Source organism: Solanum pennellii, chromosome 2, assembly GCF_001406875.1.
Source record: "Solanum pennellii chromosome 2, SPENNV200".
Classification (NCBI taxonomy): domain Eukaryota; kingdom Viridiplantae; phylum Streptophyta; class Magnoliopsida; order Solanales; family Solanaceae; genus Solanum; species Solanum pennellii.
The window spans coordinates 35,497,389-35,524,296 of record NC_028638.1 but is presented as its reverse complement, the minus strand read 5'-3'; the positions used below and the strand labels follow the sequence as shown (position 1 = coordinate 35,524,296).

Sequence of the window (26,908 nt, the reverse complement as noted above, 5' to 3'; positions counted from 1 at the left end):
ATATATATATATATATATATATATATATAACATACATCCTTATTTTTTTATATATTTGACTTGTTATTTTATGAGTTGAGCAGAGCTAAGGTAAGTTCATCCATACTCAATTCCACGATTTTTAGCTGTAGTTAGTATTCCAACTCGCATACTCGTACATTCAATGTACTGATGTCAGTTTGCCTGCATCATTTAATAATGCAGACGCAGGTAACCATGATTAGCACGAATGCTTTGCTGATTCAGATTGAGCTCCAAAGTCAGTGGTGATCCTTCTTGCATTTTGGAGGAAATCCTTTTCATTTGATTTACTAGTTTAGTTTTTAGGATGTTCTAGGGTATGTCCCAACATCAATCTTAGTTAGTTTAGAGGCTTCATAGATAGTTAGTAGTTTGGTTTGGAGTCTATTTTACTTGTTGAGACTTAATTGCAATTTTGCCAGATTATTTATATAAATTATTCACTTTGAACATGTTTTATTCTTGTTTAAGTTGAGTGTAGTCTTCCGCTGAGTTTAGTAAGCCAGGCCAAGGGTCCGTTTGGGTGCCAGTAATGGTCTACGAGTGTCAATCACGTCCAGGATGTAGGCTTCGGGCTTGACATTTACAAATAAAATATGACAATCAAAATCCTCCGCTAATAAATTTGTTGTCCCTACTTAACCTAATTAGTTGATCGAGCTCGTAAAAGAAAAGGATTATTAGCATTTTTTACAGTTTAGAAATAAAATATTTTTTACTTTTATTAGATTAAAAGAGAAAAACTTACATATTTCCTTAAAGAAGAAAGAAGAAAATAATGTGTTTCTTTGTTTCCTTAGAAGATGAAAGAAGTAAATAATAGTGTTCAATGGTTACTAGAGTTTACTGATGGTGCTTATTGGTTGTTGATTGCCCTTGATGTTTAATGACAGTCTAAATACACTGAATAATCTTTAGTGGTTGTTGATAACTACTGATCATGGTTGTTATTTTCTGTTCAACTTTTATTATTTTTTGTTTGCTAATCTGAATAGAGGAGATAACATGCTTAAGAAATTTATTACTGATGGTATTTATGTGGTAAGGAAATTACTTTTATTTTTTTGGGTTCTTTTTGTTGGGAAAAGGGAGAAGAAAAAGAGAATTATTTTATCATAGGATAAAAGAGATCTGGGATGAATTAGTACAATTCTAGTGCGTTTGAACATATTTTTTGTAGTCTGTTAACCTTCGATAAGTAAGATTATTTTTATTTTCTTCCCAAGTGCACTAAAGCATTTAACTACTTTAGTTTTCTTTTGAATTAGAAATGTTCTTTTATGCATATAGGGTAAGATCTGCACTTCCATTTTTATTTATTTTTCCCTATATTATTTGTTTTATATAACTATTAGAAGAAGTAAATGAACATATGTTGTCTCCTATCAATAAGTGAATATTAGTTTAGTTTCTCATTGAGATTCAATACCTTTTAAGGAAAATTTGAATATGATGAAAGTTGGGAAAATCATTTTTGGAATCATTGTTGACAAATAGAATATGATTCTATGGGGGAAAATCATGTTTTATATTTATTTACCTTGATTTTTTTTTTTTTAATATTCTTTATAAGTTATTAGATTTATTTCATAAATGTTAGGATATATGGGCATTATGTGATGATCTCAGAATATATATTTATTACTATTAATATGTATTATGTTTAGAGGAGGAGAAAGACATTAGTGGTTTTTGTACTTGCTATGCGTGGTTTCTATGGATTAAATCTCCAAAAGAAAGTTTCGTGTTTCTAATGTGTATTTTGATGGTCCACATTTTGAAAGTATAGGGAAAACATATGAAAAATAATTTCACATACTAGAAAAATAATTCTGAAAACATATTTTAAATGTGTTGGGGGAGGGAGGAGGGAGCTAATTTAAATTTGAAAGTACAAGTTATAAAATTTAAAAGATTATATGAGTCTTTCTTTAATAGTATATGATATGACTAGTATAAAACCACAAAGTTATATTACACGTTCAAAGGAATTATACTCTTTGATGAAAAAATGTTATTAAAAAGATTAAGATTTTTCATGAAAATATATGTCTATTAAAATAATCTTTTTTATAGGCATGAACACTAGTTAAAAGTTTTTTTTGGTAACTTCATATTTCATTCATAACCAAAACTGTAACTTCTACTAAATAAAGTAGTATTGGACAAACTATTCACTCATAATACCAACAAATCTTATTGTGTTTTAACAATATCATTTGGGTGATAAGCCCCTTATTGGATCGATGAGTCTATGGTCATGGTTAATCTATAGAAAATTGAATTTTATAGAAAGATCCTTCTAAAAAGAACATATGACAAGGTATTGACTCTAAAAATATATGTGTATTTGATAAAGTTATAAAATGTAAAGAACAAAATATATATGGAAAACATTTACCTGACAAAAGGTCTTTTCAAACTTAGTATTTCTATTTTTTATTACTTTCTTGAATGAAACTGTTTTGGACATAAATCCTTGGAACATGTCAATTACAAAACATTGAAAAAAATTGATCGACTTAGAAGTTTTAGCCAACTTTTAATGGAATAAATCAAAATGTCAAGTATGTGTTGAATCAATGTATGTTAAGCATATGTATAATTACTTTGAAAGGAATTTTAATTCCTTAATTTGATTCACACTGACATTTATGATATGAACTCAACACCATCACTTGATTGGAAAAAGCATTCATAAATTTTATTGGCAATTGCACTAGATATCGTTATGTTTATTTGCTAAATGGTAAGGATGAATCAATTCAAACACATAGGCAATATAAATTTGGAGTTGAAAATAAGTTGGGTAACAAGATTACCATGGTTAGAAGTAGTATATGTGGTGAATATGATTCGTCTTTTGTGGAAATATATCTTGAAAACCGAATCATCCATAAACTTATTCCACATACTCGCCTCAATCTAAAGAAATTATTGACACAAAAAAATGGAACTTTGAATAAAATATTGAATGTCATACATTTATATAATGATTTACCACAAAATTTGTGGGGGCGCTATCTTTATAGCAAAAGAGAACAACAAAAGGTTTGTTTGTTAAGAATGAGGGAATATTCTTTTGTTTGTTAGTAAAAGGAGTAACAAACAAAAAATTTTGTTTGGTAAGAAAGGGAGCACCAAAAAGTCATTTTTGTTCAGGCTTTGTTGTAGCATGATAGATAAATTTTTGTTGACCCTTAAAGTATATACAAGAATTAACTCTTGAAAGATAGTGATCTAGCAATTTCCAATACAGTCTATTCCATATGAGGTATGAAAATGACGGAACTATTCCCAAATGAGTCAAAATAAGACTTAAGACTATGGATTGTATATTCATTGGATAGGCCACAAATAGTAATGAATGTTGATATATGGTTCATAAGTCTAAACTATGGGATAGTCAAGTGAAGGGTCTAAACAATCTTGCAAAGAACCAAAGGTGGTTGTACTTAATAAAGAAATTCAGAGGTGTTGTAAATGTCAATTGACAAATTACTTCGTTCGAGATTGATTTTGTAACATTTTTCTCGAAAACGAATCTCCTCAATTTAAAGAAGCTATGTTCTCTATGAACTCATTCTTTTTCGGAATAGGTTGTCAACAGTAAGATTGGTTCAATCTTGAGCAATCATACTTGAGAGTTTGTTGATCTCCGGGAAATAAACCTGTCCGTTCAAATTGGATCTACAAAAGGAAATGAAAGTTGATAAAGCTATTGAAAAATGCAAAGCAAGACTTGTTATCATAGGCTATATACAATAATAAAGCCTTGAATATTTTGATAAAAATAGTCACTAATTAAGATTACATCAATTTAGATGTTAATTTTGCAAGTTGCAGTATACAGCCTTCAAATTGTGCAAAGTGGATGTGAAACTTCTTAAAAAATGGAGAACTTGAGGAAGAAATTTACATGTTACAACCCGCTTTGTGATTCCTGGTAATAGAAAGTCTATACCAGGAATAACCCGAGGGCATTGTGGTTCCTGGTGATAAAGAAAAAGTCAATAAACTTTTTAAGACACTTTTTTGGACTAAAAACAAATGCCCAAATTATGACATCTAAAGTTTGATCAAACAATTATGGCAAATGAACTCAAGATCAATGAATGTGATCAATGTTTTTACATTAAAGACACTCCAAGTCCCAAGGTGATTGTTGGATTTATGTTTATGACATGTTGATCATCAAAAGACAAATTTATGACATAAATGCTACTAAGCATATACAAGAGTAGCTTCGATATAAAAACATTGAAGTTACTGATGTGTTTGAAAAGGTACTTGACTAGTTCAAGTATTTGGATTTTAATATTGATAAGACTCAAATAAATGTGACAATGAAAATAGTTTTGGAGTATTTAAAATTAAAACTATTACTTTGAAATATTACTAATATTCAACAGTGTTGGAAGAATACTAATATTGAAATTGAATAACCAGGTCAAATGAAGTAAAGTAATCGAGTGGACATGTACTTACTCTTGGTAGATGACTAGTTTCTTGGAAATCATCCCAACAGAAAAGTGTTGCTCCTTCTAGTATGAAATCTTAGTTGATCGCTCTAAAAAACGATGTAGAAGAAGTTGAATAACTCCAATAATTCTTGAAAGAATTATAGTCCAAACCTTTAGCTCCAATATGCATACAATGTGAGAGTTAATTTGCAATTGGTAGAGCATGAAACATGATATATAACGGAATGTCTTGTCATATATGACTTATACGTTATATCTTGAGAGAACTAATCTCCAAATGATTTTTAAAATTTTTTATGTAAAGTTAGAGGATAATGAGTCGGATCCACTTAGAGAAGGCCTAAATATAAAGGGAGTTGATAGATTGTCCAAGGAATGAGACTTTGGCCGAGGACAAGTCATTGTGCCTATAAGCCTACCTAGAATACAAGAGATCCAATGATCTAGGTTCAAAGAGATCAAATAAAGTCATTAATGATGGTCCAACATTATAGAAACATTTTTATGGTCCATTCTTATGATATTACAATGTTAAGTAACAAGAATAAGCCATTACCACCTTTTAATGGTTTCTAAGTTTTATACAGGGTATGTAAAATAGTGTATCTACGATATATCACATTTATAAATCACACATGTATGTGTGAAGTGTAAGCTGCTTAAAGGAGAATCTGATAAAATCAGTTCTCTACTCACTTATAAAGCAAGACATGTTCATGGCTGAAATGAAAAAAAACAATCAGAACCAAAAATAGTTCAAGGTTTGAGTGTGTGACTTATATTGTCTATGTATACACCAAAGCTCGACTGTTCAAAGATATCAAATCTATCGATTGATCGAGTATATCCGATATATGTTCACTATGGAAACCCATTTATCTTGATGAAATCAATCCTCTCTTATCCAGATGCAATCATTCCCTATTCATGTGGGAGATACATGGGTTGGAAAGGTGTGAACATGAAATGAAGGGTTGTGACTCTCCGAAAGGGTTGTGACTTAGTCGAAGGCTTGTGATCTAAGTGAAAAGTTGTACCTTTTCCAAGGGGTTGTGACCTTTACCCTTTGTTGTCTATAATTAGAGTGACTTTCACTCATTTTTCTACATTGAATTCTTACATTTTCTTGCATACCTTTCTAACAAAACAAAATTGACCGATCGTGTCTGTGTATGTGATATGTTGCTGTCATTTTGAGTTTTTTGAAATTATTGAAGTTTGAGGTACCACTACTTGTTTAATTTTTAATCATTTTTATCTTGCGAGGAATTAATCGATAACCTGGGGGACTTGAGAGGATTAAATTTCTTAAGGACACACAATGAGTTCTGAGAACTTGGATAGTTCTTCTATTTTTTTCATCTTTTATTATTTCGGATTTGCTAATATTAATACAAAAGAAAACATGGTTGGAATAGTGTTTTGGAGGGCATGATTTATAGCTTTTTGAATCATTATACATTCTTAAGTAAGGATACATGAACAAAATTCTTGATAGGATTGAGGGGAAGATTACAGCATATCGGAATGCATCCTTGAATCGACTTTTCACTATTGATGAGGTAAAGGAAGTTGTCTTCTCAATGCATTTAGATAAGGCGTCAGGTCCATATGGGATGAATTTGAGTTTTTATTAGAGTTTTGGGCTATAAATGGTAAATATATGATGAATGTGATACTCAGTTTTGTTAATAACAATGGAGTCATTACAGGAAATAATTTTCACAAAAAATATTTTGATTCCAAAAAAGAAGTAACACGAGCTCGTTTATGATCTAAGACCGATTTTTGTATTTATTATTACTGATCATATAGTTTGCAAGATGTTGGCAAATCGTATTAAAATTTTCTTGGAGAATTGTGTTGATAAAGCCCAAAGTGCATTTATTCTTAGAATATTTATTCTTTATAATGTCATTATCTCATTTGAGTTCAATCAACATTTAAAAGGAAAAACACATGGAAAGACAAGATTTGATACTTTGAAAATTCNCAAGATTTGTTACTTTGAAAATTGATATTAGCAAAGCATATGATAAAGTGGAGTGGAACTTTTTGAGAAAGATGATGATAAAGATGGAATTTTCATCGGATTCGGTTACAAAGATGATGCAAATGGTTTGCATCNATATTATACATTACGAGGCCATCGATAGGCGGATCCTCTGTCACCACATCTTTTCATCATTGTAGATGTGGGTTTTTTGGCTTTAGTAAGTACTCATGCTTTCTAAGGAACTCTACATGGAGTGAAAGTCACTCCGAAAGCTCCACCTATTACTTCTATTTAGCAGATGAGGCCGTATAATTTTTTAAAGATATGGAGTTGGAGTCTAATATTATCAAAAAATGTTTCTCCTATATAAAACTCTTTTTATGAATTCTTTTTTAAATATATAAAAGACTTTAAAATAAAACAAACAAATTAAAATGAAAGAACCACAAAAATTTTAAAAAACACCCTCAAAGTGATCAAACCAACATGTTGACCTACCAGCTGTTTGCATACTTGAAGCTCCCTTTTATAGTTTAGTAAAATATATTATAAAAAATATATACTGTTTATGAGACCATAAAAACATATTAAATAATAACAAAAACATTATAAAACACCATTTTTATAGAAATTAAACTCACAGCATGATTGTTACATCTATGATAAAAATAAAAGTACAAGTCTCTCTAGGTACTAGAAGGAAAATACAATTCCAAACACTAACGATAAAAAAACATAGAGCAAATTTATTGTTGGTGCATATTATTATAGAACTCCATATTATATTTCATACCAAAGTCATAGCCCCTGTAACTTTCATCTGAGATTGACAATGCATTTTTGAAGTTTCAAGCTTTCTGTCAAAAAAAAAACACATATATAGTGAAATGTCAGTAGCTATATATACGGTTCTCAAACCAAAAAAGAAAAAAAAATGTATTTATTGTTTGCTTTATTGTTTGCGAAGTGGGTACCGGCAGAAAGCGATTCTTGTAGTACTCAACCATTTTCTCTTGTTCCAAGACTTTTGTTTGCTTGTATCCGTCAAGATTGTTCATTTCCTATGAGATGATTAATTCAGCACAAATAAAATAGAACAATGATGCAGGAAGCATCCCACTTTAATGCTGCAGAATTAGGATAATACTGCACACAAAAGGGGTGTAATGTTTGAAGACACCATAATAAAAATACCGGTGGTTGATTCCACGGCTTGAACTTATATATGTAACATGTTATGTTGATCAGACTCTTAAAATATGAAAATGGGTGCATCGGAAGAGAAGAGTCTGCACAAGACTTACAAGAAACACAAAGACAACTTTATTGTTTTTTCAAGGCTTACCTTCATTATAATGCACATAAATTATACATGAAAAATGAACCAACCAACTAGCCTTGAAGTTTACGCTATCACCAAAGGAAAGAAATGCAATTTTGACAAGCCTTAGTCTATATGTTTTCCAACGGAAAGTCATGGACCCTTTTCTATTGTGATGAACATTGTAGTATACAACATCTAATATAACTAAATTAATCTTAAGAATAATAAAATTTCTTATATAATATAAATATATTAATCATACTTTACACTCCAAATCGAATATAAGTCATACCTCAATCCACTTTGCTAGCTTAGGCCTCCCGGTTGTGATGTCATAGTTAAACCCCTCTTGCATAAATACATGGAACCTTTCGATAAATGGAGCATATATAATGTCAACCTAGCACAACCAAGTTTTCATATCAGCAAAAACTTCTATGAAGTTTGAAATTCTAGGAAAAAAGTACAACCACACTACTTTGTACTACTTGTTGAGTATGTTTTTGGAAAATGCTACCATCTCACATGGAACATTATTGGAGAGGAAAAGAAAATGAAAGATAGTAATGACCTGACTGAATTGACCAAGGAAGAAAGTCCCATCGTCGAATTTGTGGAGAGCTTTTTCTATGTACTCAAATTGTGCACCTAGTACAAGTGTTAAAACCGTTAACTTACATAGGAAACATTTAACAAACAAAACATGATGAGTTTCAACAAACAAATGCTCAATTCTCACCAGCCAGTTTTCGTGCATCTTTTGCGAAAGATCTGTATACTTCTGGGACGAATGTAGTGTCACTATAAGCTATCAATTCTTCAGCAAATTTTTGCTTTTCCTGGTCCTGCATTAGTTGGCCAATATTTTTTTTTATCAATTTACATCTTAAGATTTTCCTTCACAAAAAGGATCATACTGAAATTTCACATCTTACATCCGGCATGAATGATGGTCCTTCAAAGTTACAATCAACATATTTAACCAGAACCAAACTCTCTCCGATCACCTTGTTGTTGTGCTCTAGGGAAGGCACCTGCGAAGAGTAGAAAATATATATAACCCTTCACGTAAAATGAGATGCATGCTCTCCTAAAGAATTAAATTCACTTTCACCAATCATATGAAAGATAAGACTTGAACATGTATGCACTAGCTTTGTCAATAGTCATTGAATTCAAAGAGAAAGAGAAATTCCTTTCCCAAAAATTCATGGACATTTTCTTCAGGAGTTTTCATACAATTTACAACAAGGCCAAATTCCTCTGCCAAAGTACTAGCTCAATATTTCAAATACAAGTGAATTGGGTTATTAAAAATTAAAGTTGGTATTGTTNAGTAATGACCTGACTGAATTGACCAAGGAAGAAAGGCCCATCGTCGAATTTGTGGAGAGCTTCTTCTAGGTAATCAAATTGTGCACCTAGTACAAGTGTTAATAACATTAACTTACATAAGAAACATTTAACAAACAAAACATAATGAGTTTCAACAAACAAATGCTCAATTCTCACCAGCCAGTTTCCGTGCATCTTTTGCGAAAGATCTGTATACTTCTGGGACGAATGTAGTGTCACTATAAGCTATCAATTCTTCAGCAAATTTTTGCTTTTCCTGGTCCTGCATTAGTTGGCCAATATTTTTTTTTATCAATTTACATCTTAAGATTTTCCTACACAAAAAGGATCATACTGAAATTTCACATCTTACATCCGGCATGAATGATGGTCCTTCAAAGTTACAATCAACATATTTAACCAGAACCAAACTCTCTCCGATCACCTTGTTGTTGTGCTCTAGGGAAGGCACCTGCGAAGAGTAGAAAATATATATAACCCTTCACGTAAAATGAGATGCATGCTCTCCTAAAGAATTAAATTCACTTTCACCAATCATATGAAAGATAAGACTTGAACATGTATGCACTAGCTTTGTCAATAGTCATTGAATTCAAAGAGAAAGAGAAATTCCTTTCCCAAAAATTCATGGACATTTTCTTCAGGAGTTTTCATACAATTTACAACAAGGCCAAATTCCTCTGCCAAAGTACTAGCTCAATATTTCAAATACAAGTGAATTGGGTTATTAAAAATTAAAGTTGGTATTGTTGAAAATTACCTTATTTTTGGGGTAAACTTTTTCCTTGTACCAATCAGGCCTGTTCTGAAGATCAATTGGAACTAACTTGATCATGTCTTGCAAACCCTGCAATTCAAAATGTTAAAAAGTTTATCTAGACAGGTATAAGAACACAGGGGCTGATTAATTTCAACAATAATAGAAATTACTTCCAAAAATTAAAATAACTAACAACATAAATAAAATTAACAATTCTAATTAGTAGCACTTCCTAGGATAGAACTTTTGAGCTAAGGGCTAATCCAAACCGAATATTTTTGACATAGAATGTGAATATGTAAATTAAAAATCATCAAAATTTTAACGAATATTAAAATCCAAGAGAATACCCATGGCTTTTCGTAGATAAGAGTTTTATACGATGAGTTGAAGTCTTATGTCTATTCGCGAGAATTTCTTCTCTCCGGTCGAGCAGCAAACAACCCCTTGTAAAGGGTTCCAACACTATCTGAATTCTAAGAAGTTGTTGCTTTTCATCATTCGTTGTGCACTAGTTCTACACCTAGTAAAGGGGCTTCTTCTTGTTGCACGTAGTGTACTTGTAAATACGTAAACAAAATTGAGAAATACTCCCTCTTTTTTATTTTAAGTGGCAGCATTTCACTGGACATGAAATTTGAAAAAGAAATGAACCTATATCAAAACTATCTTTCGACATTTGATCTTATTCATGTCATGATATTTTTATGGCTTTACAGGTATGCAATTATGAGTAAAATGGTAAGTTCAAGTTTAAAGAGTCTCCAAATATAGAAAGTTTTCCTTGTTTAAAGAACAATCTACTAAGAGAAAAGCTCGATACATTAGAATGGAGGAAGTGGTATGAATGCAAACCTTAAAATTTTCTTGTAATCCACACACGTTGAGAATAGGGGCATTGATAATTGATATATAACCTTCAGACAACACAATCAACTTAGATCACAATCTTCAGTCGGAGAAATAAAATCGTAATGATGAGAAAGAACACATTATTCATAACGAAGACAAACACCATATTTTCTTAAGGCAAACAAGAAAGAAAAAAGAGAAAATATTTATTCAAACCTGGTAGTTCCATCGAAGAGTGATGGGGGTTGGGAAGTAGAATCCAGAGATGGTGGTAGAAGGTCTTGTACACTCCTGTCCGAATAGCAGAATAACCCCATGAACATCCATGTCAAAAGCAAACTAAAATATACAAGTTGCATACAACATACATATACAACCATTTATCCTATATTTAAAACAAGTAGTCTTGTTGAATCACATACACACACACAAACCCCAAACCCCACCTCCCACTTTATCATCTTTTTTCTTTTTTTTTAATGGCCAATCGACTAGTTCCCTGGGATAACTCCGACAACCACCAACAACAACCTTACAACCATTACTAGTTAACACTTCATCTTCTTCATTACATATAAAAGTTTATCAACTGAAATATCCTACGGATAAAGAAATTAACTTTGTAGCTAACTCAACTCCTCATAAGACCATTCATTAGTAGATCACTCAACACTAAAGCTAGACATAAAAAATATGGACAATTTCATATGGAATCCAATATAAGGACTTTTACACTAATTATGACGATTCATCAAGATCCATTTCCTCTCCCTTCTCTGCTAACTTGTAGGGGTCAGACCCCCACAAAGGGAATTTTATATGGAAACCACTATCTTTTGAATCTGGAGTCTATAAGAAAGAACCCTCGTTACCCTATACAACATTCAAAGCCACAAATGGACCTCGAACATAACTCAATCCCGTAATCGGTACTTCTTTAAATGATTAATGTGAATTACTAGCTATTTTGAACAAATTAAATACATTTGATTAACAATTAACAAAAACTTAAGCAAATGAAGACTTACGGGGAAGCCATTGATAATTGTTTTTTCTTGAATGGAAGAGGACTTAGAAGATTCTGGATATGTGAAGCGATGAAAACAAGAATTTTGGGAATTTTTAAAGAAGTAGTACAGGTTGTGTGAGCAGCATATTGACAAAGTGAAGGGCTCACTTGCTATTAAATACTATTCAATGTCTAATACATTTTTCAAAGCATTAAATTAAATAAATTCAAAGGGCATTATAGTAACTAAAACTATTATTTATTATTTCTAAAGGTGTGTGTCAAATAAGTAGTAGAAAACTATTGTTAGCCAAATGGAGTATTTCATAATTTTAATTTTTAATACCAATATCATATAAGAAAAATTCATTCTAAATTTGTATCAAAATTAATTATTTTTTATAAACCAAATAATAAACTCAATCAATTTATCTATTAGTTTGAAAGATGGCCAATTTTTGCATACTTCCTGTAGAGTTTTTTTATTGGTAATTATACAGATTTTTTCAAAGTATACTGTTATAGATAAATTAAATTATTATATTTAGCAATTCATTTTTTTAAAAAAAGACTAAAAATGCACGTGATTAGTATTTAAAGGACAAAAAAATCTATTTTTTTCACTAAATGCACAAGAATTATGGCTATCACTTCACAAAATTATGAGAAAATGAAGAAAATTTTTAATGTATGTGTAAGGTACATGTAGAAAGTTTCTTGGGCTTGGCTGGCTATTATAGGAGTTTTATTGAAGGATTCTCATCTATCTCTTCTCCTTTGACCAAGCTAACTTAGAAGATGGTCAAATTTCAATGGTTTGAAGCTTGTGAGAAAAGCTTTCAGGAGTTGAAAAAGAGACTGACTACCGCTCTAGTTTTTACCTTACCAGAGGGTACTCAAGCCTTTGTGGTATATTGTAATGCATCAAGAGTTCGCTTGGGTTGTGTATAGATGCAGAATGGCAAGGTTATAACTTATATCTCTCGATAGTTAAAGGTTCATGAGAAGAATTATACAACTCATAACTTAAAATTCGTTGCAGTAGTGATTGCTTTAAAGATATGTCGTCACTATTTTTATGGTGTTCATGTTGATATATTCACGCACAAGAGCCTCCAATAGGTGTTCACCTAGAAAGATCTCAACCTCCGACAGAGAAGGTTGTTGGAATTACTGAAGAACTATGACATGAGTATTCTTTACCACCCAGGTAAGGCTAATGTGATTGCTGAAGCCTGAAGCATGTTTTTCATGGGAAGTACTTCCTATGTGGAAGAAGATAAGAGGGAGTAAGCTAAAGATGTGCACGGGCTTGCACATTTGGGAGTCCGACTTATGGATTCCACAAAAGGAGGCATAATTTCACTAATAGGGCTGAGTCGTCCTTAGTGTAAGAGGTGAAAGAAAAGCAAGATCAAGACCCTATTTTGCTTGATTTGAAGGCAAGTGTCCATAACCAAAGAGTAATGACTTTTCAACAAGGGGAAGATGGTGTGTTGAAGTACCAAGGAATATTATGTGTACCTATGGTTGATGGACTCCAAGATAGGATCTTGCAAGAGACTCCTAGCTCCATAAATTCCAATCATCCGGGTTCCACCAAGATAAACCGCGACTTGAAAGAGGTATATTGGTGGGAAGGCATGAAGAATAATATTTCTATGTTTGTTTCCAAGTGCTCAAATTGCCAACAAGTGAAAGTAGAACACCAAAGGCCTGGAGGTTTAGCTCAGAATATAGAACTTACGGTAAAGACTACCTATTCTACCGAGGATTATGCTAAGTTTTAAATTCAAGAAGTGGTAAGACTTGATGGAGTTTCGGTCTCCATTATTTCATATAGAGGTGCACAATTTACTGCACAAAGTCGCGAAAAGTTCTACACAGACATTAGGAGAAGACCATTAGAGTTTGAGGTTTAGGAAGGGGAAACTTAGTCCCTGGTACATTGTACCTTATAGAATCTCCAAGAGAGTAATCAATGTAACTTATGACTTGGAACCGCCACAAGAGCTAGAAGCGGTTCATCCGATATTCCATATTTCTACGTTGAAGAAGTGTTTGGATGATCCTTCATTTCTAGTACCCATGGAGAATGTTGACATTCAGGATAACCTACGCAATGAAGAGGTTCCTGTTTAGATTTTGGATCGTCAAGTTCGTAAGTTGAGGATAAAGGAAGTTGATTCAGTCAAGTTTTTTTGGAGGAACCAATTCATTGAAGAGGCGACTTGGGAAGCTGAGGAGGATATGAAAAATACATATCCATATCTCTTTGAATACAGATAGAATGCAGATCAAGGTAACAATTTCTCTCCTTAGTACTTTATAAGGCTATGTATAAGCATGTTATTATTTGCTTTTGTTTGTTGAGTGCCGAAATGATGTTACTACCCTTAGCTTAGTGAAACAATTCTTATTCGGGGACGAATGTTCCCAACGGGGAGATATTGTAACATCTCGTAACTTGAATTAACTAACGTTAAGCTAAAAAAACAAGAATAATCAATTTTGAGAATAAGGAAGGAAATCTGGAAAATTTCCATCTTTCAAAAGGGTGTTTTGGCAATTTTCAAAAGGACATAACATCTAGCTCATGAGAAGTTTAGATGATTTATTTATATGTATGGAAAGCTCTTGGGAATATCTTTCCAAGGACACCACGTCTGTGAAATTCTGAGATCGTATGAGGGAGATATGACATTCAGAAGTTGGGTTGTTGGACTGAGGAAAGTCCAATCTGGATTTTAGCAAGAGCAAAGTTTTCTTTCTACCCTAGTATTTCCTAATTCGTTTTAAGGTTATATTAGGGGTAAAAACAAGTCCTAAATCAATTTCATAAAATTTAGAATTCTTAGGGCTAGGGAGAAAAAGAGAAAAGAATTGGAAGACCAAGAATCGTCCAAGAACGCCAAGATTGTAACAATAATTTCGTCGGGGGTGATCCCTATCAAGGTATGTGAGATCATTCATCGTTGGTTTCTTTCACACACACTCCAAATTGATTCCATTCATAAATTTAGAGTTATTTGAATGAAAATCTTGAAGTTCTTGATGAAAAGTTGTGAAGTTCTTGTTGGTTGAATTGTAGTTGACCTCTAGTAGTTTTGATTCATGTTTCCAGACTGCTTTTGGGTCTAATCTATTGGTTAATGAGGTATTTAGGGATCCTAAGTATTTGGGGTGGGATCCATGGATGTTTAGGAGGTTTAGAGATGAAAACGGAGAAAAAAAGTCAAAAGTCCCGTCAGATAACTTTTGGGGCGCTGCGCCTGCTAGAGCACCTCATGGAAGCCTCTTCCTAACAAGCCATGGTGGACCGCGCCTCTCAGAGCGCCCCAGAATAGGGTCTGTCCGATGGGCCTTGGTGCCTCTCAAAGCGCCACGACCCCATGGAGACCCCGTTCATTTACTATCTCTTCGTATTAGTTCCTATGTGTTGTACTTATCATTCCTAGTTGATTCAACCACTCTAAAGTACATCTAAACATTATGAAATCATTCAAAATCATGAGATCGTGATCCTTGAATCCATAATTCAATTCAAGGAAAGTTAAGATCAAAGTCAAGGAAGTTAAGGGTTTAGTTTAAAGGTTGAGAAGCAACCCACAATAACTTCTCAAAGTTTTCAAAGAGTTTTAAAACAATCATTTTAACTTTGTTTAAGTCTGAAGTTACAAGTCAAAAAAGAGAGTAAAGACATGAGTTAAGTTCCCAAAGCCATGAGGGAAGTAAGTATTCCCTAAGAGTTGAAGTTTCAAGTTAAGTAAAAAGCAAGAGTTGAGTTCATCTCTCTATGTTATAAGGGGGACTAAGTATTCCCTAAAGGTTGATAAAGGTTTTACATTTAAGTGAAAAACAAAACTAAGAAGTTCCAAAAGAGTTTTGAACTAAAGAGGGGAACATTGATTCCAAAAGGAGCTTTAAAGCTAAAGGGTTCAGTAAATTATCTCAACCCAAAGGAAAGGAGTTTTATTAAAAACATGAACTAAAGCACATTTTGGAAGTATTATTGAGTGCCGATGTGGGATTAGAGTTCAGATAACTCAAGTCCCCATGTAAACCATGTAGCCATCATGATATTAACGTGTCATACTTTTTAGATGATCACGTTAGTTAGCCAGTGGATCCACTACGTATAGGATGTCCTATATGAAGGCAAAGTATAGACATTTGTAGCAGCGTGGGTAATACGATGTATCACCGCTTAGGCTGATAGTGGTGGTCTCTCTTAGAGAATCTCCCACAGAAATTATATTACATTCATATATTAGTAAAGTTGACTTTATTATTGTTATATCTTTAATGAACTGATACTTACAATGTTTTATCAGTTTTTCTTATATATATATATATATATATATATATAACATACGTCCTTATTGTTTTATATTTGACTTGTTATTTTATGAGTTGAGCAGAGCCAAGGTAAGTTCATCCATACTCAATTCCAAGATTTTTAACTGTAGTTAGTATTCCAACTCGCATACTCGTACATTCAATGTACTGATGTCAGTTTGCCTGATCATTTAATAATGCAGACGCAGGTAACCATGATTAGCCCGAACGCTTTGCAGATTCAGATTGAGCTCCAAAGTCAGTGGTGATCCTTCTTGCATTTGGAGGAAATCCTTTTCATTTGATTTACTGGTTTAGTTTTTAGGATGTTCTAGGGTATGTCCCAACATCAATCTTAGTTAGTTTAGAGGCTTCATAGATAGTTAGTAGTTTGGTTTGGAGTCTATTTTACTTGTTGAGACTTAATTGCAATTTTTGCCAGATTATTTATATAAATTATTCACTTTGAACATGTTTTATTCTTGTTTAAGTTGAGTGCAGTCTTCCGCTGAGTTTAGTAAGCCAGGCCAAGGGTCCGTTTGGGTGCCAGTAATGGTCTACGAGTGTCAACCACGTCCAGGCTGTACGCTTCGGGCTTGACATTTACAAATGAAATATTACAATCCTCCGCTAATAAATTTGTTGTCCCTACTTAACCTTATTAGTTGATCGAGCTCGTAAAAGAAAAGGACTTAGCATTTTTTACAGTTTAGAAATAAAATATTTTTTACTATTATTAGTTTAAAAGAGAAAAACATACATATTTCCTTAAAGAAGAAAGAAGAAAATAATGTGAATCTTTGTTTCCTTAGAAGATGAAAGAAGTAAATAATAGTGTTCAATGGTTACTAGAGTTTACTGATGGTGCTTATTGGTTGTTGATTGCCTTGATGTTTAATGACAGTCTAAATACACTGAATAATCTTTAGTGGTTGTTGATAACTACTGATCATGGTTGTTATTTTCTGTTCAACTTTTATTATTTTTTGTTTGCTAATCTTAATTGAGGAGATAACATGCTTAAGAAATTTATTACTGATGGTATTTTATGTGGTAAGGAAATTACTTTTATTTTCTTTTGGTTCTTTTTGTTGGAAAAAGGTAGAAGAAAAAGAGAATCATTTTATCATAGGATAAAAGAGATCTGGGATGAACTATTACAACTCTAGTGCGTTTGAACATATTTTCTGTAGTCGGTTTACCTTCGATAAGTAAGATTATTTTTATTTTCTTACCAAGTGCGTTTGAAATGTTCTTTTATGCATATAGGGTAAGATCTGCATTTCCATTGAATATTAGTTTAGTTTCTCATTGAGATTCAATACCTTTTTCAGGAAAATTTGAATATGATGAAAATTGGGAAAATCATTGTCGGAATCACTGTTGACAAATAGAATATGATTCTACGGGGGAAAATCATATTTTATATTAATTTAACTTGATTGTTATTTTTTAATATTCTTTATAAGTTATTAGATTTATTTCATAAATGTTAGGATATATGGGCATTATGTGATGATCTCAGAATATATATTTATTACTATTAATATGTATTATGTTTAGAGGAGGAGAAAGACATTAGTGGTTTTTGTACTTGCTATGGGTGGTTTCTATGGATTAAATCTCCAAAAGAAAGTTTCGTGTTTCTAATGTGTATTTTGATGGTGCAAATTTTGAAAGTATAAGGAAAACATATGAAAAATAATTTCACATACTAGAAAAATAATTTTGAAAACATATTTTAAATGTGTTGGGGGAGGGAGGAGGGAGCTAATTTAAATTTGAAAGTACAAGTTATAAAATTTAAAAGATTATATGAGTCTTTCTTTAATAGAAAATTGAATTTTATAGAAAGATCCTTCAAAAAAGAACATATGACAAGGTATTGACTCTAAAAATATGTGTGTATTTGATAAAGTTATAAATGTAAAGAACAAAATATATATGGAAAACATTTACCTGACAAAAGGTCTTTTCAAACTTAGTATTTCTATTTGTTATTACTTTCTTGAATGAAACTATTTTTGACATAAATCCTTGGAACATGTCAATTACAAAACATTGAAAAAAATTGATTGACTTAGAAGTTTTAACCAACTTTTAATGGAATAAATCAAAATGTCAAGTATGTATTGAATCGATGTATGTTAAGCATATGTATAATTACATTGAAAGAAATTTTAATTCCTTAATTTGATTCACACTGACATTTATGATATGAACTCAACACCATCACTTGATTGGAAAAAGCATTCATAAAGTTTATTGGCAATTGCACTAGATATCGTTATGTTTATTTGCTAAATGGTAAGGATGAATCAATTAAAACACATAGGCAATATAAAATTGAAGTTGAAAATAAGTTGGGTAACAAGATTACCATGGTTAGAAGTGGTATATGTGGTGAATATAATTCTTCTTTTGCAGAAATATATCTTGAAAATTGAATCATCCATAAAATTATTCCACATACTCACCTCAATCTAAAGATATTATTGACACAAAAAAATGGAACTTTGAATAAAATATTGAATGTCATACACATATATAAAGATTTACCACAAAATTTGTGGGGGCGCTATCTTTATAGCAAAAGAGAACAACAAAAGGTTTGTTTGTTAAGTATGAGGGAATATTTTTTGTTTGTTAGTAAAAGGAGTAACAAACAAAAAAAATTGTTTGGTAAGAAAGGGAGCACCAAAAAGTCATTTTTGTTCAGGCTTTGTTGTAGCATGATAGATAATTTTTTGTTGACCCTTAACGTATATACAAGAATTAACTCTTGAAAGATAGTGATCTAGCAATTTCCAATACAATCTATTCCATATGAGATATGAAAATGACGAAACTATTCCCAAATGAGTCAAAATAAGACTTAAGACTATGGATTGTATATTCATTGGATATGCTACAAACAGTAAAGTATGTTGATATATGGTTCATAAGTCTAAACTATCGGATAGTCAAGTGAAGGGTCTAAACAATCTTGGAAAGAACCAAAGGTGGTTGTACTTAATAAAGAGATTCAGAGGTGTTGTAAATGTCAATTGACAAATTACTTCGTTCGAGATTGATTTTGTAACATTTTTCTCGAAAACGAGTCTCCTCAATTTAAAGAAGTTATGTTCTCTATGAACTCATTCTTTTTCGGAATAGGTTGTCAACAGTAAGATTGGTTCAATCTTGAGCAATCAAAGTTGAGAGTTTGTAGATCTCCGGGAAATAAACCTGTGCGTTCAAATTGGATCTACAAAAGGAAATGAAAGTTGATAAAGCTATTGAAAAATGCAAAGCAAGACTTGTTATCATAGACTATATACAATAATCAAGCCTTGAATATTTTGACACAAAATAGTCACTAATTAAGATTACATCAATTTAGATGTTAATTTTGCAAGTTGCAGTATACGACCTTCAAATTGTGCAAAGTGGATGTGAAACTTCTTAAAAAAAATGGAGAACTTGAGGAAGAAATTTACATGTTACAACCCGAGGGCTTTGTGATTCCTGGTAATAGAAAGTCTATACCAGGAACAACCCGAGGGCATTGTGGTTCCTGGTAATAAAGAAAAAGTCAATAAACTTTTTAAGACACTTTTTTGGACTAAAAACAAATGCCCAAATTATGACATCTAAAGTTTGATCAAACTATTATGGCAAATGAACTCAAGATCAATGAATGTGATAAATGTTTTTACATTAAAGACACTCCAAGTCCCAAGGTGATTGTTTGGATTTATGTTTATGACATGTTGATCATCAAAAGACAAATTTATGACATAAATGCTACTAAGCATATACAAGAGTAGCTTCGATATAAAAACATTGAAGTTACTGATGTGTTTAAAAAGGTACTTGACAAGTTCAAGTATTTGGATTTTAATATTGATAAGAGTCAAATAAATGTGACAATGAAAATAGTTTTGGAGTATTTAAAATTAAAATTATTACTTTGCAATATTACTAATATTCAACAGTGTTGGAAGAATACTAATATTTAAATTGAATAACCAGGTCAAATGAAGTAAAGTAATCGAGTGGACATGTACTTACTCTTGGTAGATGACTAGTTTCTTGGAAATCATCCCAACACAAACGTGTTGCTCCTTCTAGTATGTAATCTTAGTTGATCGCTCTAAATAACGATGTAGAAGAAGTTGAATAACTCCAATAATTCTTGAAAGAATTATAGTCCAAACCTTTAGCTCCAATATGCATACAATGTGAGAGTTAATTTGCAATTGGTAGAGCATGAAACATGATATATAACGGAACGTCTTGTCATATATGACTTATACGTTATATCTTGAGAGAACTAATCTCCAAATCATTTTTCAAATTTTTTATGTAAAGTTAGAGGATAATGAGTCGGATCCACTTAGAGAAGGCCTAAGTATAAAGGGAGTTGATAGATTGTCCAAGGAATGAGACTTTGGCCGAGGACAAGTCATTGTGCCTATAACCCTACCTAGAATACAGGAGATCCAATGATCTAGGTTCAAGGAGATCAAATAAAGTCATTAATGATGGTCCAACATTATAGAAACATTTTTATGGTCCATTCTTATGATATGACAATGTTATGTAACAAGAATAAGCCATTACCACTTTTTAATAGTTTCTAAGTTTTATACAGGGTATGTAAAATAGTGTATCTACGATATATCACATTTATAAATCACACATGTATGTGTGAAGTGTAAGATGCTTAAAGGAGAATCTGATAAGATCAGTTCTCTACTCACTTATAGACCAAGACATGTTCATGGCTGAAATGAAAAAAAAACAATCAGAACCAAAAATAGTTCAAGGTTTGAGTGTGTGACTTATATTGTCTATGTATACACCAAAGCTCGACGGTTCAAAGATATCAAATCTATCGATTGATCGAGTATATCCGATATATGTTCACTATGGAAACCCATTTATCTTGATGCAATCAATCCTCACTTATCCAGATGCAATCATTCCCTATTCATGTGGGAGATACATGGGTTGGAAAGGTGTGAACATGAAATGAAGGGTTGTGACTCTCCGAATGGGTTGTGACTTTGTCGAAGGCTACTGATCTAAGTGAAAGGTTTTACCTTTTCCAAGGGGTTGTGACCTTTACCCTTTGTTGTCTATAATTAGAGTGACTTTCACTCATTTTTCTACATTGAATTCTTACATTTTCTTGCATACCTTTCTAACAAAACAAAATTGACCGATCGTGTCTGTGTATGTGATCTATTGCTGTCATTTTGAGTTTGTTGAAATTATTGAAGTTTGAGGTACCACTACTTGTTTAATCATTTTTATCTTGCGAGGAATTAATCGAAAACCTGGGGGACATGAGAGGATTAAATTTCTTAAGGACACATAATGAGTTCTGAGAACTTGGATAGTTCTTCTATTTTTTTTTCATGTTTTATTATTTCGGATTTGCTAATCTTAATACAAGAGAAAACAATGGTTGGAATAGTGTTTTGGAGGGCAAGATTTATAGATTTTTGAATCATTATACATTCTTGAGTAAGGATACATGAACAAAATTCTTGATAGGATTGAGGGGAAGATTACAGCATATCGGAATGCATCCTTGAATCGACTTTTCACTATTGATGAGGTAAAGGAAGTTGTCTTCTCAATGCATTTAGATAAGGCGTCAGGTCCATATGGGATGAATTTGAGTTTTTATCATTGTTTTGGGCTATAAATGGTAAATATGTGATGAATGTGATACTCAGTTTTGTCAATAACAATGGAGTCATTACTGGAAATAATTTTCACAAAAATATTTTGATTCCAAAAAAGAAGTAACACGAGCTCGTTTATGATCTAAGACGGATTTCTGTATGTATTATTACTGATCATATAGTTTGCAAGATGTTGGCCAATCGTATTAAATTTTTCTTGGAGAATTGTGTTGATAAAGCCCAAATTGCATTTATTCTTAGAATATTTATTCTTTATAATGTCATTATCTCATTTGAGTTCAATCAACATTTAAAAGGAAAAACACATAGAAAGACAAGATTTGTTACTTTGAAAATTGATATTTGCAAAGCATATGATAAAGTGGAGTGGAACTTTTTGAGAAAGATGATGATAAAGATGGAATTTTCATCGGATTCGATTACAAAGATTATGCAAATGGTTTGCATCTCATGTTGGTAACCATTTTGAGATATTATACATTACGAGGCCATCGATAGGCGGATCCTCTGTCACCACATCTTTTCATCATTGTAGCAGTGGGTTTTTTGGCTTTGGTAAGTACTCATGCTTTCTAAGGAACTCTACATGGAGTGAAAGTCACTCCGAAAGCTCCACCTATTACTTCTATTTAGCAGATGAGGCCGTATAATTTTTTAAAGATATGGAGTTGGAGTCTAATATTATCAAAAAATGTTTCTCCTATATAAAACTCTTTTATGAATTCTTTTTTAAATATATAAAAGACTATAAAATAAAACAAACAAATTAAAATGAAAGAACCACAAAAAATTTCAAAAACACCCTTAAAGTGATCAAACCAACATGTTGACCTACCAGCTGTTTGCATACTTGAAGCTCCCTTTTATAGTTTAGTAAAATATATTAGAAAAAATATATACAGTTTATGAGACCATAAAAACATATTAAATAATAATAAAAACATTATAAAACACCATTTTTATAGAAATTAAACTCACAGCATGATTGTTACATCTATGATAAAAATAAAAGTACAAGTCTCTCTAGGTACTAGAAAGAAAATACAATTCCAAACACAAACGATAAAAAAACATAGAGCAAATTTATTGCTCGTGCATATTATTATAGAACTCCATAACATATTACATACCAAAGTCCTAGCCCCTCTAACTTTCATCTGAAATTGACAATGCATTTTTGAAGTTTCAAGCTTTCTGTAAAAAAAAACACATATATAGTGAAATGTCAGTAGCTATATATACGGTTCTCAAACCAAAAAAGAAAAAAAATGTATTTATTGTTTGCTTTATTGTTTGCAAAGTGGGTACCGGCAGAAAGCGATTCTTGTAGTACTCAATCATTTTCTCTTGTTCCAAGACTTTTGTTTGCTTGTATCCGTCAAGATTGTTCATTTCCTATGAGATGATTAATTCAGCACAAATAAAACAGAACAATGATGCAGGAAGCATCCCACTTTAACGCTGCAGAATTAGGATAATACTGCACACCAAAGGGGTGTAATGTATGAAGACACTCTAATAAAAATACCGGTGGTTGATTCCACAGCTTGAACTTATATATGTAACATGTTATGTTGATCAGACTCTTAAAATATGCAAATGGGTGCATCGGAAGAGAAGAGTCTGCGCAAGACTTACAAGAAACACAAAGTCAATTTTATTGTTTTTTCAAGGCTTACCTTCATTATAATGCACATAAATTATACATGAAAAATGAACCAACCAACTAGCCTTGAAGTTTACGCTATCACCAAAGGAAAGAAATGCAATTTTAACAAGCCTTAGTCTCTATGTTTTCCAACGGAAAGTCATGGACCCTTTTCTATTGTGATGAACATTGTAGTACACAACATCTAATATAACTAAATTAATCTTAAGAATAATAAAATTTCTTATATAATATAAATATATTAATCATACTTTACACTCCAAATCGAATATAAGTCATACCTCAATCCACTTGGCTAGCTTAGGCCTCCCGGTTGTGATGTCATAGTTAAACCCCTGGCATAAAAACATGGAACCTTTCGATAAATGGAGCATATATTATGTCAACCTAGCACAACCGATTTTTCATATCAGTAAAAACTTCTATGAAGTTTGAAATTCTAGGAAAAAAGTACAACCACACTACTTTGTACTACTTGTTGAGTATGTTTTTGGAAAATGCTACCATCTCACATGGAACATTATTGGAGAGGAAAAGAAAATGAAAGATAGTAATGACCTGACTGAATTGACCAAGGAAGAAAGGCCCATCGTCGAATTTGTGGAGAGCTTCTTCTAGGTAATCAAATTGTGCACCTAGTACAAGTGTTAATAACATTAACTTACATAAGAAACATTTAACAAACAAAACATAATGAGTTTCAACAAACAAATGCTCAATTCTCACCAGCCAGTTTCCGTGCATCTTTTGCGAAAGATCTGTATACTTCTGGGACGAATGTAGTGTCACTATAAGCTATCAATTCTTCAGCAAATTTTCGCTTTTCCTGGTCCTGCATTAGTTGGCCAATATTTTTTTTTATCAATTTACATCTTAAGATTTTCCTACACAAAAAGGATCATACTGAAATTTCACATCTTACATCCGGCATGAATGATGGTCCTTCAAAGTTACAATCAACATATTTAACCAGAACCAAACTCTCTCCGATCACCTTGTTGTTGTGCTCTAGGGAAGGCACCTGCGAAGAGTAGAAAATATATATAACCCTTCACGTAAAATGAGATGCATGCTCTCCTAAGGAATTAAATTCACTTTCATCAATCATATGAAAGATAAGACTTGAACATGTATGCACTAGCTTTGTCAATAGTCATTGAATTCAAAGAGAAAGAGAAATCCCTTTCCCAAAAATTCATGGACATTTTCTTCAAGAGTTTTCATACAATTTACAGCAAGGCCAAATTCCTCTGTCAAACTACTAGCTCAAGATTTCAAATACAAGTGAACTGGGTTATTAAAAATTAAAGTTTGTATTGTCGAAAATTACCTTATTTTTGGGGTAAACATTTTCCTTGTACCAATCAGGCCTTTTCTGAAGATCAATTGGAACTAACTTGATCATGTCTTGCAAACCCTTCAATTCAAAATGTTAAAAAGTTTATCTAGACAGGTATGAGAACACAGGGGATGATTAATTTCAACAATAATAGAAATTACTTCCAAAAATTAAAATAACTAACGACATAAATAAAATTAACAATTCTAATTCGTAGCACTTCCTTTCTGATGAGGATAGAACTTTTGAGCTATGGGCTAATCCAAACCGAATATTTTTGACATAGAATGTGATATGTAAATTAAAAATCATCAAAATTTTAACGAATATTAAAATTCAAGAGAAGACCCATGGTTTTTCGTAGATAAGAGTTTTATACGATGAGTTGAAGTCTTATGTCTATTCGAGAGAATTTCTTCTCTCCGGTCGAGCAGCAAACAACCCCTTGTAAAGGGTTCCAACACTATCTGAATTCTAAGAAGTTGTTGGTTTTCATCAATCGTTGCGCACTAGTCTTTACTACACCTAGTAAAGGGGCTTCTTCTTGTTGCACGTAGTGTACTTGTAAATACGTAAACAAAATTGAGAAATACTCCCTCTTTTTTATTTTACGTGGCAGCATTTCACTGGAGATGAAATTTGAAAAAGAAATGAACCTATATCAAAACTATCTTTCGACATTTGATCTTATACATGTCATGATATTTTTATGGCTTTAAAGATATGCAATTATGAGTAAAATGGTAAGTTCAAGTTTAAAGAGTCTCCAAATATAGAAAGTTTTCATTGTTTAAAGAACAATCTACTAAGAGAAAAGCTCGATAAATTAGATTGGAGGAAGTGGTATAAAGGCAAACCTTAACATTCCTTGTAATCCACACACGTTGAGAATAGGGGCATTGATAATTGATATACAACCTTCAGACAACACAATCAACTCAGATCACAATCTTCAGTCGGAGAAATAAAATCGTAATGATGAGAAAGAACACATTATTCATAACGAAGACAAAGAAATAAGAGAAAATATTTATTCAAACCTGGTAGTTCCATCGAAGAGTGATGGGGGTTGGGAAGTAGAATCCAGAGATGGTGGTAAAAGGTCTTGTACACTCCTATCCGAATAGAAGAATAGCCCCATGAACATCCATATCAAAAGCAAACTAAAATATACAATTTGCATACAACATACATATACAACCATTTATCCTATATTTAAAACAAATAGTTTTGTTGAATCACATACACACACACAAACCCCAAACCCCACCTCCCACTTTATCATCTTTTTTCTTTTTTTTTAATGGCCAATCGACTAGTTCCCAGAGATAACTCCGACCACCACCACCAACAACCTTACAACCATTACTAGGTAACAGTTCATCTTATTCATTACATATAAAAGTTACTCAACTGAAATATCCCACGGATAAAGAAATTAACTTTGTAGCTAACTCAACTCCTCATAAGACCATTCATTAGTAGATCACTCAAAACTAAAGCTAGACATAAAAAACATGGACAATTTCATAAGGCATCCAATATAAAGACTTATACACTAATTATGACGATTCGTCAAGATCCATTTCCTCTCCCTTCTCTGCTAACTTGTAGGGGTCAGACCCCCACAAAGGGAATTTTATACGGGAACCACTATCTATTGTTGTACTTATATTGTATCTTGTTATATTGCTGTTTTATTTTTCATGAAATCTTGCTTTAGATACTTTTCTTTTGAATCTGGAGTTTATAACAAAGAACCCTCGTTACCCTATACAACATTCAAAGCAACAAATAGACCTCGAACATAACTCAATCCCTTAATCGATACTTCTTTAAATGATTAATGTTAATTACTAGCTATTATGAACAAATTAAATACATTTGATTAACAATTAACAAAAACTTAAGCAAATGAAGACTTACGGGGAAGCCATTGATAATTTTTTTTCTTGAACGGAAGAGGACTTAGAAGATTCTGGATATGTGAAGCGATGAAAACAAGAATTTTAGGAGCTTTTATAGAAGGAGTACAGGTTGTGTGAGCAGCATATTGACAAA

The 26,908-nt window shown here is 32.2% G+C and overlaps 1 protein-coding gene and 1 pseudogene across 1 annotated transcript; both read right to left on the bottom strand.

The window, feature by feature from the left end:
- Positions 1 to 8,111: 8,111 nt before the first annotated feature.
- Positions 8,112 to 8,995, bottom strand: LOC114075997 (glutathione S-transferase L1-like). The gene is made up of 5 exons (XM_027914183.1): positions 8,975 to 8,995; positions 8,761 to 8,859; positions 8,565 to 8,670; positions 8,397 to 8,473; positions 8,112 to 8,225 (listed from the first exon to the last, which is right to left on the bottom strand). Exons 1-5 carry the CDS (start codon positions 8,993 to 8,995, stop codon positions 8,112 to 8,114), a joined length of 417 nt encoding a protein of 138 aa, XP_027769984.1.
- Positions 8,996 to 19,317: 10,322 nt separating this feature from the next.
- On the bottom strand, positions 19,318 to 25,988 carry LOC107010692 (annotated as a pseudogene).
- Positions 25,989 to 26,908: the final 920 nt, after the last annotated feature.